This window comes from Bidens hawaiensis, unplaced genomic scaffold (assembly GCF_021521415.1).
Source record: "Bidens hawaiensis isolate Kalapana, Puna unplaced genomic scaffold, B.hawaiensis_p1.1 tig00013493_1, whole genome shotgun sequence".
Taxonomy (NCBI): domain Eukaryota; kingdom Viridiplantae; phylum Streptophyta; class Magnoliopsida; order Asterales; family Asteraceae; genus Bidens; species Bidens hawaiensis.
This window is the reverse complement of record NW_027492143.1, coordinates 93771-112928: the sequence shown is the minus strand read 5'-3', so window position 1 is coordinate 112928 and position 19158 is coordinate 93771. Positions and strand designations below refer to the sequence as shown.

Here is a 19158-nt window from a genome sequence, read left to right as displayed (position 1 = left end):
CTTGATTCAGCAGTAGTCTGTGGGATCTGGTATTGATAATTCATTGGTGGTGATCCAAATTGCCATCTCCTTTGATCAGAATGACAATTCATCCAGCTTGATGATTCCGATTCAGTTTCTTGTTTGATCTTGCTCTGTACCTCTTGTTCCTCGGAAGGATGGTATGTAAGGATCTCGGAGGGGTAATACTGGGAACGTTATCCTCGGTATTATCAGAGATTTCGATTGGACATTGCTGACTGCCTGGGAGATACATGGGTTGGCTCCCATAGGGCAACACCGGATTGGTTGGTTGATTGTGACTGAAAAAGCTAGTATAATAACTATTGCTACTTTACATATCAGAAAGTTCGTGAATGATTGTCGGTTTTGTTCGAATGGCTACTCGGTGTCTACGACCAAAGTAGTTAGTATAAGACATCTGCATTTAGTTAGATTAGGGATAGGAGGTTTACCAATCCTATCTTATCCCTATGAATAATAACAATAATGGTTAAAGCCTAGGTACTAATGTTTAATACCTAATTCGCTGAAACCGATGGCTCTGATACCAACCTGTCACACCCCGACTTAGGGCCTAGGCGTGTGACCACAAGTTGGTACCTATTTGGTAAATATATTAGAGTTTATGGGTTAATTTTAACGGAAGACTTTAGGTTGAGTATAATATTAATTTACATTGAAAATTTACTTGGGAATTAAACACCCAAGTATAGTTTACAAAATATATGTTTCATAATACAAGGATTTGTTTATTAACAACGGAGCCATCTTGTATGCGCTTCTATATTCATAAGACTCCAATCCTTGCTAATGTTACTAATGCTTAATTACCTGCAATGGGTTGGAAAAATACGTCAGCTATATGCTGGTGAACACGTATGACTCGATAAAACATTTTGAATGACGATTACAATACAAACATAGTTTTCTTGACAAACTCAGCGGAAGCATTACTACTTCCGGTATATGTACCACTGCCCTACACACATAACGGTATTCCCCGAGCCAAACGGCCCTGAACTGAGAACTGGTCATGACCGTTTAAGCTCGCGGCTTCATTGCCTTTGATTGATTGATTGAGCTTTAACAGTTATGTCTGGATCCATACACATGCGTATTCGGTCTGAGTTGATTTTATTCTCTACTTTGTATTATAACGTTTTTAGAGATCACATGATCTCATGTAGACATTGATTGACTCGTTAAGACAAACACCCGTTCGTCTCATTGAGTATAAATATGTTTTTACTGATTGAAAAGGTTAACGTATTCACCTGTATCGTCAGTGTTGAAAACCTTGACTGATTGATTGATTGATTGTGAATGATATTAAACTATATACAAAATAGGTTTGTATAAACATTTTGAATGATGATTAAGCTATGATTGTAAGCTTAACCTTGAAATCGTTTATCTTTGATTGTGAATGAAAACACTTGTTTTATGTGACGTTTGATATAACATGCTTTGGCCTAATAGGTTTTAACACGTTGGTAAGTTTCTCCAGGTAAGTAAACGGGTCCCTCGGTTGATTGGGATTTGTACGAATTACTTTTCCTTAGGCAAGAAACTTACTACTAGTGATATCCCCCTTCCAGTTACTACATGCCCGTCAAAATATATTTTTTGTTTGACATTACTTCATCATGAAGTAGTGTTTATGAAAACTTGATTGTGAATGAGATTGTTTATAAAATATGATCAAGGTTAAAGGCCATAGCCCCGTTTAATAGTCTAAGCTATAATGTAAATAACTTAAACATAACTCCCACCTTAAACGAGAACTTAGATTGATAATAAGAGAAAGGCAGGATCTTGATCTACTTGATTATATGCTTGCTACTCGATTATGACTTCGTTCCTTGCATGAATCACGAGAAAACAGCACGTAGGCTTGTTACAGCAAAGGGGCACACCTTACGAGGTTAAGTGTGTGTAAATGGAGGTGAGTTTGGGATGAATGGAGCCCATACCCGTCCTCCCCTTTTATAGCCGTTTTTGGACCCCATCGCAGTACGCGATGGGTTCCTTGTGCCATGTCGCGTACCGCGGCTCCGCAAAAAGACGCCGCCTTATGCGGTGGTGACACGTGGCCTATCATATCGTGCCACGTGTTGACACGTGGTTGGACGCGTGTCCGGTGATTCATCAAATCCATCGCGCTACGTGATGGGTTAAGACTTACCCCGTCGCGTATCGCGATGAGTTCATATTTTCAGAATTTACATTTTTTGTCCCTATATACTTTCTAAGTTAGTATTTTTAAACTAAAACTTATAGGGTTTGAGACGTGGTGTTACACAGTAGGTTCACTATGTTTGCAGGATGTCATCATTATGAGTTGTCTTGCACCATCTATGCATTGTTCGCCCATGACATCGACCATGGACTTTCCTTTTGCATAATACTTTGCAATTTAGGCTATATAGCAACGCCTTCAATTTATGTTTAATTTTCAGTTTCAATTTGTTACTAACGGTTTGCCTCATATGTTTAACTTAAAAATTGTCAAAACGAAGTTGTGAACAACCATACGTAACATGTTATTTTTTTTAATAGAAAAAAACTACGACAATATCATACTCAAATTAAAGAGAACAAAATACTCGTTTTTATAGTGTAACCTTTTAAAAAATATATAAACATATGAAAAAGTTATGGTCATTTAAAAATCGTTGGGGGAAGTTGGTTTAAAATTAAAAAAAATAATATATAGTGAAAGATGAGGGACCAAACTTACAAATATTATTTTAGTTAACAAAAGTATAGTAAACTTGAGGGTGAAAATTGTAAATATTTTCAAAGAATTGAAAATGCACGTTGTATATTATGTTTGAAAGACCATTTTGTCCTTCTTCAATATGTTTTGTATGTTGTACCATGTGTTATATAGATTGTAAATCCCTTAAAATCAAGGTGTCTTAATTTGCCATCCTCTCATTCATTATATACAGTATAGATAATTACTTAAACTCCACTAATAAATAGTTAAACCTTTCACTAAATGATAACCCTTGGGTTTTCTCCGACTTCAATGGTCAAAGGACGAAAGAGTAATTTCATGAATGGATGAAGCTTCATCAAGTTGTACCAAAGCTTTAAAAATGGATCCAAGTGTTTACAAATGTATTTTTATGCCCAATTATGAAATGTCTTTTTGTCTTTGTCATGTAATTGTGAAATTATCTTCATTGTCCATCACTCATTTATAAAATAATAATAATGGATGAAACTTCATCAAGTTGCACCAAACGCTTTAAGAACGGATCCAAGTGTTGGCAAATTACTTTTTCTGTCAAATAATGAAATGTCATTTTTGTCCTTGTCATGTAATTTGAAATTACCTTCATTGCCCATCACTCACCCTTTATAAAATAATGTAGATATAACAACAATTAACAACAGCCCTACCAAATAAATCCCAAATATAGCAAAAGCTGTTGATAGGGTTTAGGAATGATGGGAAGTAAGCAAACGTTACCTCTATCTATTAGAATAAAGATAATGTTATTAGAGAGTCGCTCGACTCCAAAACAAATAACAAATGTACATATACCAATAACAAAACAAATGGTGAAAAAGTAACATGGTCCAATTTTATTAAGATGATTAATAAAAAGAAAAAGAAAAAAAGAAGAAGAAGCTCTTGTGAAGTTCCCGTCGAATCCATTTAAAGGGCGGTCTCCCCTTCGGTCAGCGGATGCTCTTGTGTTTGGATAGGTAGAGGAAACACGCTTGCGTAGACCTTACGGGAATATCCTCCTTGTCGGGCTTATGATCGACACCAGGTTTATTGCTAGACAGACCGTACTGAAGGCGGAATCAGGAAAACTTGCTAAGCACGAGAAAACATGTGCCGAGAATCAACACAACACGTCTTCCTTTATTTTGCCTTTGATATATTTGGGTCTCATGCCCTCGAAGTTGCTACATTTTTTAAAAGAGTTCATTATGCCATTTACTTATCATTGCCAAAGAACTATAACTTTATTTTCAGTATGATCAGTTTGCCATTTTAAAGAAGATGGTGACGCAGATTGTTGCGCTCTTACCCCGCCTTTATGTTATAACTGGATCATTTTTCGGCATAAAAAAATATAATAAAATGTGTTATGTGCCAACCTCATGTGTTTATGTCGTTTGTTTTATTAGTTATATGTCATGTTTCTTTTTAATTAATTATGTTTGATGAGTTGGTTAAGGATGAATAATGGGTGGTTAAACTCTCCCATGTTCACCATGTTTTAGTAGCAACTAGTTATTAGACCCGCCGCGTTGCGGCGGGATTGTTAATCTTAGTAGCGGTGTTGTTAAAGAAGTAGTTACGTTGAGTTTATTAGCCGTCCAATGGAACTTAAGCCCCCCGCGTTGGGTTGGGGGGGGGGGGCATAAAACTATTGAAAATAACATTGGAACGTTTTATTGAACACATAAACTCAAATTATGCCCAGTTTTAGAAAAAAGTGCGCGAACTCCAATGTTGCCATTTTAGAGGACTTTTAGTAGATGAATCAAAACGTAACAAAATTTTACATAATGGTGAATTATGTTTATTGCATTCGATTGTTTCACGTAAACACAACATTACTCATCTTGCAAGTTCGTGAAATCAATTTTGCAGCACACCAAAGAACATGCCTTTATAACACCCAAGATAAAACCAAACTCCCAATCCCATTATTTTTTCACCACACAACTTAAAGAAAGAGATCTTCCTCTTCCTAATCTCTTTAGAACTGCCACTGCAAGATTGCAATAGCCTTCCATCTTTCTCATAGATCAAGTATGGAGCTTCACCTTTTATTTATTGACATATCAATTATCAAAGCAACATCGGTTCTTTCTTGAGATCACACGATCCAGTGGAACCAATCTTACTTGTAGCTCAATTTCTTCAACAACCAACGTCTGAACGTTTAGACTAACAACATGCTCAGATTAAACCATCACATCCTTTAACATATTGATAGAACATAATCAAAAGATAACTGACATTACCTCAAATCCAGACGTAGGTTCATATGAGTGCTTTGAACACAAATGGCTGCAAAAGAACTTTGTTCTCTGGTCAACAAAATTGAGGCTTTGATGATAACCAATCTTCTTGTATGAAGAAACACGGATCTACTCCCCTTAATGGGTCCTAGATCCAATGAGTCCACAGGGTAGGATACGGTTAACTACCGATACGATATAAACTCAATTCTCAAAGTCTAGTGACGTGAACCTGCAAAACAAACACCGTGAGCTCGTTACGGGAAGGACAAGAGGGGGGGGGGGTCTTCCCGTAACCACCCTCCGGCGTGAGAATAAGTACAATTCCGATGAAGATAAAGTACTTAAGTAAATTGAGAGAGTATAGTCGGAGTGAATGAATACCTCATGATGATTGAGAAGGTATTTATAGCCGAAGGGTGTGGGAAGGTGATTGGGCAAGCTGTCCCATTAGAAGATGCTCTTGTAACCAACTGGACACGTGTCCTCACATGATAGGCTTAGCTTATACGTTGCATGTGCATGTATAACAACCTGGGCACGCGTCTCCCTATGATAGGGTGATGAATTACCCTGGCCATGTGCACGGTTATAACGGCCCTGCCAGGTGTTCTTTCCTGGTTGGTTGAGGGATCACGTATTTCTCAAGAAAGCATCTTGGTAGATCTTCTAGAAGGTAATTAGTTATTGATAGCTGTCCCGGAGCATTACCTCGTGGCCATTTACGCGGAAGGATATTCCTTCTTGCGGATGACTTCTGAGGGTGCCAGGATACTTCCGCATGTCCGTGAGGTTATTTCTTCCTCGGATGATTATGCGGATGATTCGTATGCCCCGCGGTTAACTTGTGATGGGTTCTTGGTTGACCCGCGGGTATTACTTAAGGATATTTGGGTCTTTTAAGTACCCTACCTCTATATTGTAGAAGACTCATAAGTTAGTCATCCACTGAGGAAAACCCCAAACTGTATTAACATTGTTGAGTCCCTAAATTGATCGACACCAAAAGTCAAAAGGGCCAAATTAAATAACTTTCAATTTCAAAGTTGGAATAAAATCAAACTATAGTGCTTCAAATGCAGTTTATTACTTCAAAGAATGCATAATAAACTTAATTGAGGAACTATGGATCCGTCGGCGCCATGGAACGGTCGGCGATCAACAGGCGCCGATCTCCGCCACCGCCTAAGATTCCAAAATGGAACCTGGCAACAGACGAATCGGAAACATCACCCCGTCTTACCTCCTCTGCGGCCGCCGCCTAGGATTCCAAAATGGAAGCTGGCAACAGCCAAGATTAGAAGAGATCAGATTTGCAGAATACCGAAGATGTCCGGCTACTATTTGTTTAAGAAAATAGAGAGAAAATGATGGATTGTGATGATGGTATAGACTGGAAAGCACATAGGAACCTCTGGCTGTTGAGAGAGAGCATAACACGTGTAGTGTACGTGGAAAGGTATGAAAACATGGGATAAAGTACAACCTTTCTTACACAGGGTACAAACATTTATGCGTCTTCGTGAAAAGTATTATTGAGAGAAGGCACCGGCCTTTTTTTGGTCACACAGCGTACAACTCTAATTGCAACTTATACAACCAGCAATGCAGCAGTTCACTTGAAATTGTATACTTATAAATTTAGGAGTCACCTTCTAGTAGTGGTTGTTTATTTGTAATCCTTATTTAAGAATCATTTCGGAAGTTAATGGATTATGAATGAAAAATATGATTTGAACAATCAAAGTATATTTCAAAAACCTATAATTTTTAGTCTGGATTCTTTCTTATATTCTTAGACCATTTGATTAACGAACGCGGTTTATATCAAAATTACCATGTCTACCATGTCCCTTAATAATAACTAGTTAATGCACCAATTATAAAATTACAAATTCACACATCTTGATTACACAATGGGTGCTAAATATTGGCAAGATGGCATCAAACTAGATGAACATCAAAACCAGCTCACTTTGCTTACATGGGGTGTGACATCACCTTCAATAATTTTCCATATTTGGTCAAACTTACAAACCAATTTTTAAAAACAAAACTTAATATTTCAATTTATTATATTTTCATCACCTCCGTTTCATCTCTCTACATTCGCCGGTCATCCCAACGCCTTCATCAAAGTCTTTCAAGAAATCAAACAATTTAAGCAATTTACTCACCTAATTTTTAATCTTTATCTTCTTTTTACTCAGCTGGCTTCATAAAGGTTTGAACTTTATCATTTTATGTATGTTGACTTGAATCTTGTTGTGTTGATTCATAGTTGTTGATGTGATTTAGTGTGTTTTTGTGATCTTTATGGAAATTTAAGGTGGTTTGGATGATGGGTTTAGTTTAGTTTCTTGTCTTGTCTCAATTTTGAAAGAAATTGATTAAAGTTTGGTTTTTTATAATATGCAATTCTTGATTAAGATTACTTTTATGGAAATTTAAGGTGGGTTGGGTTTAAATTTTTGTTTTGTCATCTGGGTGTGTCTTAATTATGAAAGAAATTGATTAAAGTTTGGTTTTCTATAATATGCAATTCTTGATTAAGATTATTTCTATGGAAATTTAAGGTGGGTTGGGTTTAAATTTTTGTTTTGTCATCTGGGTGTGTCTTAATTATGAAAGAAATTGATTAAAGTTTGGTTTTTTATAATATGCAATTCTTGATTAAGATTATTTTTATGGAAATTTAAGGTGGGTTCGGTTTAATTTTTTGTTTTGTCATCTGGGTGTGTCTTAATTTGAAAGAAATTGATGAAAGTTTGTTTTTTTATAATATGTAATTCTTGATAAAGATTCATTTTTATGGAAATTTAACATGGTTTGGATGATGGGTCTAGTTTAGTTTCATGTTTATCATCTGGTGTGTGTCTAAATTTTGAAGGAATTGATTAAAGATTGGTTTTTTAATGTGTAATTCTTAATAAAGATTCATTTGATGGAAATTTAAGATGGTTTTGGATGATGTGTTTGGTTTAGTTTCTTGTTTTATCATCTGGGTTTGTTTTAATTTTGAAAGAAATTGATAAAAGTTTGGTTTTTTATAATATGAATTCTTGATTGGTCACTGTTCTTTAATCTTACCTGTCTTAATTTTTGAATTTAATGGCAATTGAAGGAGTTTCCAATGATAGGTTTTGTTTATTTTTTGATTTGTCACATGGGGTTGTCTAAATTGTGAAGAAATAAATTGAAATTAAGGGTATTTTTTTATTATAATTATTATTTTTTTAATGCAAATATTGCAAGGGGGAGCTTGAATCATAGGATGTTTTTAAATTAGGGTTTTGTTGTTTTATCATTCCCTGCAAATCATGTGACATTGGAGAATTTGGATAAAATTTGACAACTTTTAGGTCTTTTCGGTTTTCAGAATTTTAGGGATTTTAATTTCTGGGAATTTTATATGATATCATGCAATAAGATTCCATAATTTAAGTGAAAGTGTTGATTTGATCATGTAGCTTAACATTGTAATAACAACTTCTGATTATAATTGTGAGGAGTTAAAGGTAAAATTACTATAATTTTTACCATACTATAATTCTTGAATGTAAAATAACTATAATACGTATAATCGGTTGTTTTTAGGTTATATAAAATCTGATATTCAAAACTCATTATTTAGATCAATAAATAATCTGTCCATTTTGTGAATAGGTATGGAAGACTAAAAGTTGACTTCAAAAGGTGATTCATAATTCTTGAATGAATCGTTGAACCGTCTTTATCGATAAGATGAAATAGTTATGTTCATTACTGAGAATGGGAGTGATCTTGTTGAGTGTTCTATTGTTGATCCAATCATCAATCATATTTGCCTCGGGAGTTTTGCATTTGAAGGCTTGCGGGACTTATCATATCAACTATTCGAGTGATTCTAATAGCAAATTGTTTTATTTGAATGGGAAATCAGTAAGCAAAGATTTGTTTTGCAAGTACATCAAGTTGTATCGTGCAAATCATTGCTTCATTAATAGGGATGTCGGGAGTCATTGCTACGAGGTGGATCATTTTTTAGGTAAAAGCTGCAGCATTTTGATGATTTGTGAAATATCTTAAATACCCTTTGTTACATATTGTATCTTCGAAAATTATAAAAAAAATCTTTGAACATTTATAAGAGGAGATTTTTGTAGTCCTTCTCGGATCCGTCCTATGAAAGTAGTTGCAACATTTTTGTGAAAAACCTTCTGATAAACTTATGAGGGTAAATACGTAATTTTATCTCAAGATCTTCCTATTGAAGGAAAATTTGCAATTATCATTAAAAGTCTTGAAATTGAAAAAAGAAAATTTGGATACTACTTATGGGACACAGCCATGAAAACTTTTAACAGTCGACTATTTGACTATTTGTCAATTATCTAACCCCTTTGTTACACACAAAGGAATCATGTGACCAAGTCAACAACTTTGTCTTTTAGCGATTATAACAGGCAAAATGTAATGTAATCTTTTGAGTCTTTTTCTTCATGGTAAGTTCAGTCTTGTAATCTTGTTTTATACAAAGAAAGTTGTAAACTTGTGGATTTTAAAACATTTTTTTTTTGTATATTCTTGTTTTTTCTAAAATGCCTAAAAAATACCGTTATCACACCTATAGGAATCTTGTGACACAAGCCAATAGTATAATCATTCGACAACGATAATGTTCCATTATAGGAACTTTTGCAGTTCTCTTTATGTTTTATGTTAATACATTTTGTGAACTTGTGGGATTTATTTATTTATTTATTTTTTTATATTTTTTGGCCAGGTGGAAGGAGATTTTTGCAGAGTTTAATTAATGATAGAAGCTTAGAAGGAGAGGTAAAAGAGTCAAAGAAAACGAAAGACGACAAAGATTCCAAATTTAAATCAAAATATTTAGTGATGGGTGGAGTCGGGATCTTGGCTTTGTGTTGCGGTTTTCTTTGCCCGTGCTTTCGTTCTAGAAAGAAAGATATGGCACACACTGTTCTTGCCAAGGAGCCGAATTCAAGTAAGATAAATTATAAACTATTTTTTAAACATAAAGAAAGACTTCTGTTATTTCCTTAGTTAAAGTACGAAACCTGAAATTTTCTATATACCTAAAGAACAAAAAGTGTAATTTACACTTATTATTATAATTATTATTATTATTATTATTATTATTATTATTATTATTATTATTATTATTATTGCAGTGGATTCAACATCATCTATAGAAATGAACTCGGCATCAGAAAAGGTTCCGGCAAGCCCACTACGCGTGCCACCGAGTCCTCATAGATTCTCAATGTCTCCAAAACTTGATAGGATCGGGTCGGTTCATTTGACCATGAACCAAGTGGCACGAGCCACCCAAAATTTTTCACCGGCATTAAAGTTGGGTGAAGGCGGTTTTGGAACCGTGTACAAGGCTCAACTGCCAGACGGTCAACTTGTTGCCATAAAACGAGCAAAAAAGGTAATATCATTTGTTCATTTATGTTTGTTACTTTGTTTGTGTTCGTTTGTGTATGTTTACGTTTGTGAACTGTTCGTGTAGATTTTTAACAAACTAAAATGAACGAACACGAGCATGTTCATTTTCTTAATGAACGAACTAGAACAAGAAATTCGTTAGATTAATTGTTCGTGTTCGATTAAAGTTAAATAAGCAAAAAGTTAAGTAAGCGAACATGAACATGTCTCCGTTTGTGTTTGTTCGGTTCGTTTACAAGCCTACTTATGCATACACAGTGTCGGTAAGGTCTAATGTTTCAATTGTATATTCCATAAAAAGAGCAAAGGTTTGACTTTTTTAGGTCAAACAGACTAATCGTCGACGACATTGTTGCCATATTTGGTCTTTGATTTTTTTTTCGAGAAATAATTAATGACTACATTAAGATTTTTAGCAATCAGTGGTGGATATTATTATTTTGCCATAAACGCCGTATAAGAAGTTGAAAGCAATATGATTGACTTCAAAAGTCAAAGAAGTATAATTTACGGTAGCCAAAATTAGTACACGCCAACTTTATCTTTGCCCGTTCCTTGTCATTTAGTATTTATACTCTTTGGGCTTTATTTAATATAGCATTAAATATGCAACTACTTCCTGTATTTCATAAAGAAACAAAAACTGTTGACTTTTTCGGTCAACCCGACTAATTGTCAATTGCAGATTTGCAGAGTTTATATACATGATGTTTGACCGTTCATTTTCTAGAAAAAAGTTGATAACTACATTGAAGTTTGTACAGGCGCTAACTTGTGTAAATTTCAAAATCATTCTGTTTGACCTCAAAAAGTCAAATCATAGTCCTTTCTTTTCACAATTTAGTGTAGGCAAAATTTAAATGTATTAACTTGTCCTAATTACTTTGTGTCATTCGATATTTTTGCTTTACGGAAGAAAGGATATGCGATTGTGAGACGTGCTTATAAAAACAAGCATCAGTAGTTTTTTTATGTGATAGATAGTATCTGACAGTCGTTCTGTATGTGACACTAATGATTAACTCAACACACATTTTATATATGTTAGTATCAACACTCGTTTTTTTTCTTTTCCCGTTTTAAACGTGAGAAACTTGTGTAGGAACACTTTGATGCTTTAAGAAGTGAATTTAGAAGTGAAGTTGAGCTTCTTGCAAAAATTGATCATCGAAATCTAGTTAAGCTTCTTGGCTATGTTGATAAAGGCAACGAGCGTTTAATCATTACAGAATACGTTCCGAATGGTACCCTTAGAGAACATCTGGATGGTAAGTCTTTTCATTTTTGTTTTAATACCATAATACGTATCACTTTATCAAAAATAGTAATATAGTCGTTTCCCATTTCAGGCGTTCATGAAAACCTTTTGGACTTTAGTCAACGGCTTGAAATTTGCATCGATATTGCTCATGGTTTAACGTATCTCCATCTATATGCCGGTAATACTTTTAACCCTAACCATAATGTATTTATGTGCTTTATATAAATATCCAATATTTTACTTGCTATAATTATTTGAGTTCTTTTAGTTATCACTTCCGCTGTGTTCCCGAGTTTAATAAATGATAGAAAATAAAGGAAAGTGAATTAAGGAGAAAAAAGACAGGGGAGGAGAAATATATAATTTACTATCGTGTTCCCGAGTACGAAGGAATTGGAAGAAATTAAAATTTTCATATTTTCCTGAATTAAAAAGATAAAAAAAAGGGTACAATTTTACATATATACCCTTTAAAATTGAAACTTTCTTTTCTTTTCCTTTCAACCCGGGGAACACATAAAATCTGTCAACAATATTAAACACCAACACATATATTCAACACCAAAAAAGTTCTGAAGAATTTTAATCCCTTAACCAAATATTGTTTTCAACGTCCATAACCGAAAAATAAACTATCCAAGAAAAGAATTAACAATGCCATATTTGTCCGAAATTACCAAAAAAAGAAAAAGAAAACTGCAACTAAATAAATGCATAAGAGTAATCCTTTTACCGTGTTCTGAACTTGCTTAGTTGCCTCACTCATCATACCTTTCAATACAACTATCCGTATCTTAAGAAGACAAGTAAATAATGTCCTTGCTTTTGCTTGATCGTTAGCCAACTAAATTAAAGCTCTCGGTATAGCATTGGGTTCCAAACCCATCGACTCAATTCTGTATAAATTTCCTCACCCGTGTACTCGCGATAATAAGCTCTATCAAATATTTTATTGGCTTCCACAATAGCATTAGCCACGTTGTCAAGGCAATTTATAAGCTTTGAGTTAAACGCTTCATCTTCTTGTTCAAGTTTTCTTTTTTCGCTTTCGTCTTTCTTTGCATTTGAATCTTGACGCCATATCGACTCTAATTCTGTATAAATTTCCTCACTCGTGTACTCGCGATAATAAGCTCTATCAAATATTTTATTGGCTTCCACAATAGCATTAGCCACGTTGTCAAGGCAATTTATAAGCTTTGAGTTAAACACTTCATCTTCTTGTTCAAGTTTTCTTTTTTCGCTTTCGTCTTTCTTTGCATTTGAATCTTGACGCCATATCTTCCCCGTGTGCAACTCTGCGGCATTTACTTGTTTACGCCCTATCGTCTCCACAATCTCTTGCAACGTTAACTTCTCCGTCTTCGTGTGCAACTCTGCGGCGCCTTGCATTTATGCTTCAAAATACGATAAAGAATTATAAAACAAGATCTGAGCGGATTTTGTATTCTAGTTTAACAGCTGACTAGCTGCTAAACTAAAACTTTGACTTTGAGTCTTTGACTATTCTAACACTCGAATAAAAACTTAAGAGGTGTCGTGGGTTTCATATATGATCGGGAGCCCGTAACGGAGGAGAGATGATACAACATGAGTATGTGCATTCCCGGAAACCGGACCGTGAGAGTGATAATATCAAACCCGTGGCCCGGACCTTGAGGGACGGGTCGGTTAATGTGATTAATGGGTTTGGCGAGTTCGGTTTACGGGTTTGACGGGAGCCACTGCCGCCTTGCCGGTATGACACTACGCGTTCAGCACCAATAACGTGTGTGGCGATGGTTATGCGTCCGACATACAGGGCTGGTTACACATTCGAAGCTAGTAACGTCTTCGGCGCCATTACGTGTCTGATGTCAGTCATGTGTCCCACGCCGGTAACAAGTCACGCCGCTTATGTGCATGGTGCCTCTTACGCATAATCATCATTGATACCTCGAGTTCGCGTCTGACGTTGGTAACGTGTCAGACGCGCTTGGCACTAGTAACGCGCCCTAGGTGCAGGGCCGTTCCTGAGAATCGTTAAAAAAAATTTGGCTGAAGGCGAGAAAAAATTTAGTAAAAAAAAATATTGGACTTAAAACAATTATATGTTTAAACGGGCTTATTTGTTATGATTTGGGCTGTGCAAACAATTTTTTTATACAGAATTTCGCTTAAATAAGTTGATTATTTGTGTTTAAACATTAAGATTATATATATATATATATATATATTTAAATACATAAATAATTAAATACGGGCCTACCAGGGTCGTTGACCACTCAGTCATCCTTTAAAGCCGGCCTTGCGTAGGTGCGTTGTTTATTACACGTTCAGCACTTTTAACGCGTCAGGAGTCGGTTACTCGTCTTTTAACTTCAAATTCTTATTGAGGGTTGTATAATATTTTAACTTAAGGTAAAGTTCTTAATGAAATCAAAGGATAACAAATTAACAATGAACCATGCATAGCATAACATTCAACAACTAGATACACATTTAATTAAAAGTTGTATCCATAATTTGATTACTAATCAAATAACATGTAAAAATCAAAACAAATTTAATAATACCTGATAAAAAGCATCTGTTATGATGATGATGGACGGCAGGTTTGGTTTCAAGTTGAAAAAATATGACCTGATATAAAAATACTATAAATATATATAAGGTGAAGGAGGGCAACTTGGTAATTAACTTTAAATAATATGATTTTGGCTTCAACAAAAATAATTAGCAAACTGGTTTAACAAATTTATAAAATTACCCACCCCTTCTTGTAACCTGGTTTGAGAGGCTTTTACTCAATGTCACAAGTTGTATCTCTTTTTTCTTCGAGTACACGAGCCAAGCCCGGGCTCAGTTCGTTTAGAGCTATATTTCTAAGGCTCAAGCTTGGCTCGGGTTTGTTTATTATTTATTTATATAGATGTATATAGTTATTTTACACACACACACACACACACACACACATATATAAAATTATAGTTACAGTTATAATTACAATTCATATATATTAATAATAACATAGTAAAATAATAATAATTGTTATGTAATCATATATATATATATATATGTATTAAATTGACAAAAAATATATATTTCTAATGATAATAACAGGTTCTTTTAGGCCAACAAGCCTATTCAAAGTCGATATACGAACTCAGGTTCGAGCTCGTTTATTAAATGATCTCAAATTTAGGCCCAGGCTCGAGCTTTGTTTAAGTTCTACTCGATTCTGGCTTCTATCGAGCCGATCCCAAGTAGCTCACAAGCGACTCGACTCGTTTACACCCTTAATTTTATGTATTCATTTAAACAATCAGAATTTTTAAAACACTTTGGATTATTATTCTTTTCATTTTAAGCAGAAAAACAAATTATCCACCGGGACGTGAAGTCATCCAACATTCTTCTAACCGAAAGATTGAGAGCGAAAGTGGCCGATTTCGGGTTTGCGAGACTTGGAGATGCGGAGACTGATAAAACACATGTTGTGACCAAAGTTCGGGGCACGGTCGGGTATCTTGACCCGGAATATATGAGAACGTATCAACTCACCCCGAAAAGTGACGTTTACTCGTTTGGAGTTTTACTTATCGAAATTTTAACGGGTCGTAGGCCCATTGAGTCCAAGAGGTCTCCTGAAGAGAAGGTGACTGTAAGATGGGTAAGTTTCTTGTTCTTTTATATTCTATATGCACATTATCGAGTTGTACGTCTCGCATTGATTGTTGTACCGAGTCCAAAAGCATTTTTATCATAGTTATTAAAAGCGTGCGCTTTTTGCGCTTAAGCGCATTTAAAGCGCCAGGCGCATTAATTGCGATTAGCATGCAACAGATATTTAATGCGCAGTCTTATTTTCCCAAACCTCCCCATGCGTATTAAATTCCCTTTAATAATCTGTTCCCATTCTCTTGGAGTTCCTAACACTCCACTATTCCACAATCAATATTATAGCACACAAAATCATCAATAAACTAGAATTTAAAGGTTAATTACAAGTTAGTTTTGCTCTTAAAAAACCTAAATTCGGATTTCTTTCTTTAAAAACCTAATGTCAAGGACTGTGAATGTATGTGTTCTTCATAAGATGTTCTATTTAAGTTAAAATTTTTGTTTTTTTAATGTGCGCTTTTTTTTCAAAATCGGGCGCTTTTTTTGCGCTTATCGCCTGGGCGCTAGACCCAGCCTAAACGCTTTCGAGCGCTTATCGCATTTGATAACTATGATTTTTATACCTATCGGGTCAAACGGGTAACATAAATATAATTAGGTCGTAGACCGAGGCCTGTAATTTTGTGGGCCAATTTTTTTTTATATTATATATTAATTTTTTTTTATAAAATATGTGTGGATCTTAATCATTTTAAATATATTGGGCCCAAAACTTTTTTTATCCATAATCCATTTAAGCTATTGGGCCCAAACTAAATTTGAAAACTACAAGAAAATAATAATCAAATAACTCGTTAGGGCCTACGGGCCTTTTTATTTTCTGCCCGGCTGGAATGTTTAAATCCTCGGGGCGGGTCCTACCGGTTGTGACCTAGTTTCTCCTTGGTTCAACCCAAACCGGTTTGAGCCAAAATCGAAGTTTTTGACCAAGTTTGACCAAACTCTAACCGTTTTTAACCCTTACCGGTTTGAACCCGAAACCCGGGTTGTGCACCACTAGTCGATTGTCACCCAAAGTGAGCATTAACAAGTAAAACTTTCAAAAAAAAACATTTTATTAAAAAATTAACACGAATCTCTTAACGAAACTTCATGATCTGGGCAAAAATGTATCGGGTCAACAAAGCCCGACTCCACCTATTTCGGGCCGTACAGAAAACGACTTCTTTTGACCCGTTTTGATTATTAATTTCAGGCATTTGGAAAGTACAATGAAGGTGAAACTATGGATTTGGTCGACCCGCAAATGAGAGAACATTTGGACGGTGAAATCTTTGGAAAGATGCTCGAATTAGCATTTCAATGTGCGGCCCCCACACGAGCTGACCGGCCTGATATGAAGTCGGTTGGAGAGCAGTTATGGGTCATCAGAATGGACTGTCTTAGAAAAGGAAAAAGAGGATGAACAATGCATGTATGCCAATGCAAGGTTGGTGTATGGTGTACAAGCGCTTAATGCATGCGGTACGACTTTTCATTGGAGATGGTTGGATTCGGATTTTCGTTCTTTGGAAACATTTTATGTTTAATTTGTGCGTTAAAGATTTGTCACACGTGTATATAGATGATGTATTCCGGATTTACATTTTGTTGTTATAATATACGGTTACATTTAGGGTTTTGCATGGGTCGATTACGTTTGGTTATTAAAGTTATTAGGACGATGCTTGTGAGCGTATAGATCAAATCTTGTATGGCACACACTTTTCTACTATAGGTGAATTTTACGCAATTGAACATTTTTGGTTTTAGGTGCTTATAGTAATAATATACGGAGACAGTGTTGTCTGCTCGTAACAAATGTACATGTAATAGAGCAAATTAAGCCTATAAAACATGATGTAAAGACGTCTAACCCTAAATGTGCGTCCTTAATCGTGAGCATATTAGGGTGTGATAAAATTTACAAGTTTGTGAATGGCGCTTGGTACATTCATATTAGAAGGCTAACTTAGCGACTGTACCAGAAATTAGTCGAGACATCTCTACTGGTTACAACTAAGGGTCCAACTTATGTTTTTGTTAAAAATAATATATCAATGGATAAACAATTAAACAAATTTTGGTTACTAGGGTCGATCAACAGTGTAACATCCTAAAATTTTTATATTGATAAATAAAAGAAAGTTATGTTTATTAATTTCACGTTTTAGTTATTTAATGTCGAGTAAGGAACGGGTCTTGGGCTTAGTTATTTTATGAACTCGGCCTGTCTCGACCCGTAGGAAGCCAACCCGAGCCTAACCAAACCCGTAGTATATAAACGAAAGTTCTTGACACTTCCACCATTTTCACCATCTTCCTTCACTTACACCCACCCAAACACTCTCATTTCTAGAGAGAGAAGCTAGAGAGAGAAAGTTCTCAAATCACAAATCCGAGTCCACAATCTTGTTCCTAATCGTTTTTGGTAAGTCCCCCTCGAAAATCATCCGTTTTCATAACCATTTCCGACCTCAAATCGAGCAAAAACTCCCATTTTCGTAACTTGAGTTTTCGGGTCAAAAACCGCCTTGTTTTGGTGTCAAAATGCAAGCTTTTGTGTTTAAAAGTACTAGGAATCGATAGCCCTTTCAATCCCGAGCATTTCCATGTCAAAAACTTCGATTTTGGGTCAAAAATCTGGAAAATCTGGAAAACCCGTGGGTTTCTCCGTCGCCCAGCTTGAAGGAGTCGAATCAGACTCATTCGATCGAACCAGTCGATCGAATCAGTCCATTCGATCGAATGCGTAGATCGAACAAGTCCAGTCGACCGAATAGGGAAGCAACCGAATGGTCTCCAACTCATTCGATCGAATGAGTTTTGTATTCGATCGAATGAGTGTTGTATTCGATCGAACGTGTTCCTGTTTGATCGAACGTGTTCCTGTTCGATCGAACGTGTTCCTATTCGATCGAACGTGTTCCTATTCGATCGAACGTGTCCCTATTCGACCGAATCAAGCCAGAACCAAGCTGTTTCCAAGTTCGCCTAAGGTTTAACTTCGCCTGAAGTGAAGTTCGTTTATAAAATAAATTAAAAACCTAATGGAAAATGTGTTAAGGCAGTTATCGAAAATAAAATTTTTCCAAGCTGACCTGGCAGCTTAACCCCAGCCAGGGGCTCTGCCCCTTGGACCCCGCTAGGGGCTGCCGCCCCTAGAACCCCGCTACCAGGGGCGCTGCCCCCGGACCCCCGTTCGTTGTGGGTCATATAAAGATAGAAACGCAACATAAGTAGTAGTAGCTAATTGATACGTGTAAATATTATACAGTTAGCCGTGCGCAGCTCAAGAGGGGAATAACTATTAACGGAGAGCGTAACAGTATTCAGGTGAGTTTCTAGCCCCATTTATGTGTTATGTTTTCGGGGCTGCGTGCATACTCGATGTGTTGTTAATACATTTATCCTAAGTGATAAGTGTATGCCATATGTGATATATGTGATGGATATGAATGGTTGCTTGTCGGTACGCGAACGATCTTCGGATATTGCGCGTACTGTCAGGTCAAAAATAAAGGTACGAATATTATACATCGAAGATGCATGAACATTACAAATGAATACTTGTCGGGGCGTGAACGATCTTCGGATATTGCACGTATCGACAAGAGGTATGGTTGTTAAATGAATGATGTAAAGAACGCCTAGGGTGTTCTTATGCTATGATGTAATTATTGTATATGTGAAGTAGGTGTATGCAGGTACACGAATGGTATGTGAGTTCTACGTTCGACATAGTAAGTTAGGATGGCAAATCCCTCTAGCTTTTGTCGGACATAGACTCGGCTGGTGAT

At 35.8% G+C, this 19158-nt stretch overlaps 2 protein-coding genes across 2 annotated transcripts in view; one reads left to right on the top strand and one right to left on the bottom strand.

Moving 5' to 3' along the window:
* Positions 1-19158, bottom strand: part of LOC143544179 (disease resistance protein L6-like) — a 304085-nt gene that overhangs the window by 212222 nt on the left and 72705 nt on the right. The window lies entirely within an intron of this gene.
* LOC143544174 (calmodulin-binding receptor-like cytoplasmic kinase 3) lies at positions 7075-17162 on the top strand. Its single transcript, XM_077036327.1, has 8 exons — positions 7075-7222; positions 8665-9025; positions 9764-9988; positions 10176-10438; positions 11558-11723; positions 11805-11894; positions 15070-15368; positions 16575-17162. Exons 2-8 carry the CDS (start codon positions 8770-8772, stop codon positions 16782-16784), a joined length of 1509 nt encoding a protein of 502 aa, XP_076892442.1. The 5' UTR covers positions 7075-7222; positions 8665-8769; the 3' UTR covers positions 16785-17162.

Excerpts from the sequence above, each read along its gene's own strand:
- LOC143544174 (XM_077036327.1), top strand. The coding sequence starts at position 8,770 with ATGGGAGTGATCTTGTTGAGTGTTCTATTGTTGATCCAATCATCAATC. Across the intron at positions 9,989-10,175 it reads TGCCAAGGAGCCGAATTCAA|TGGATTCAACATCATCTATA; the intron begins GTAAGATAAATT and ends TTATTATTGCAG. Across the intron at positions 11,724-11,804 it reads CCTTAGAGAACATCTGGATG|GCGTTCATGAAAACCTTTTG; the intron begins GTAAGTCTTTTC and ends TTCCCATTTCAG.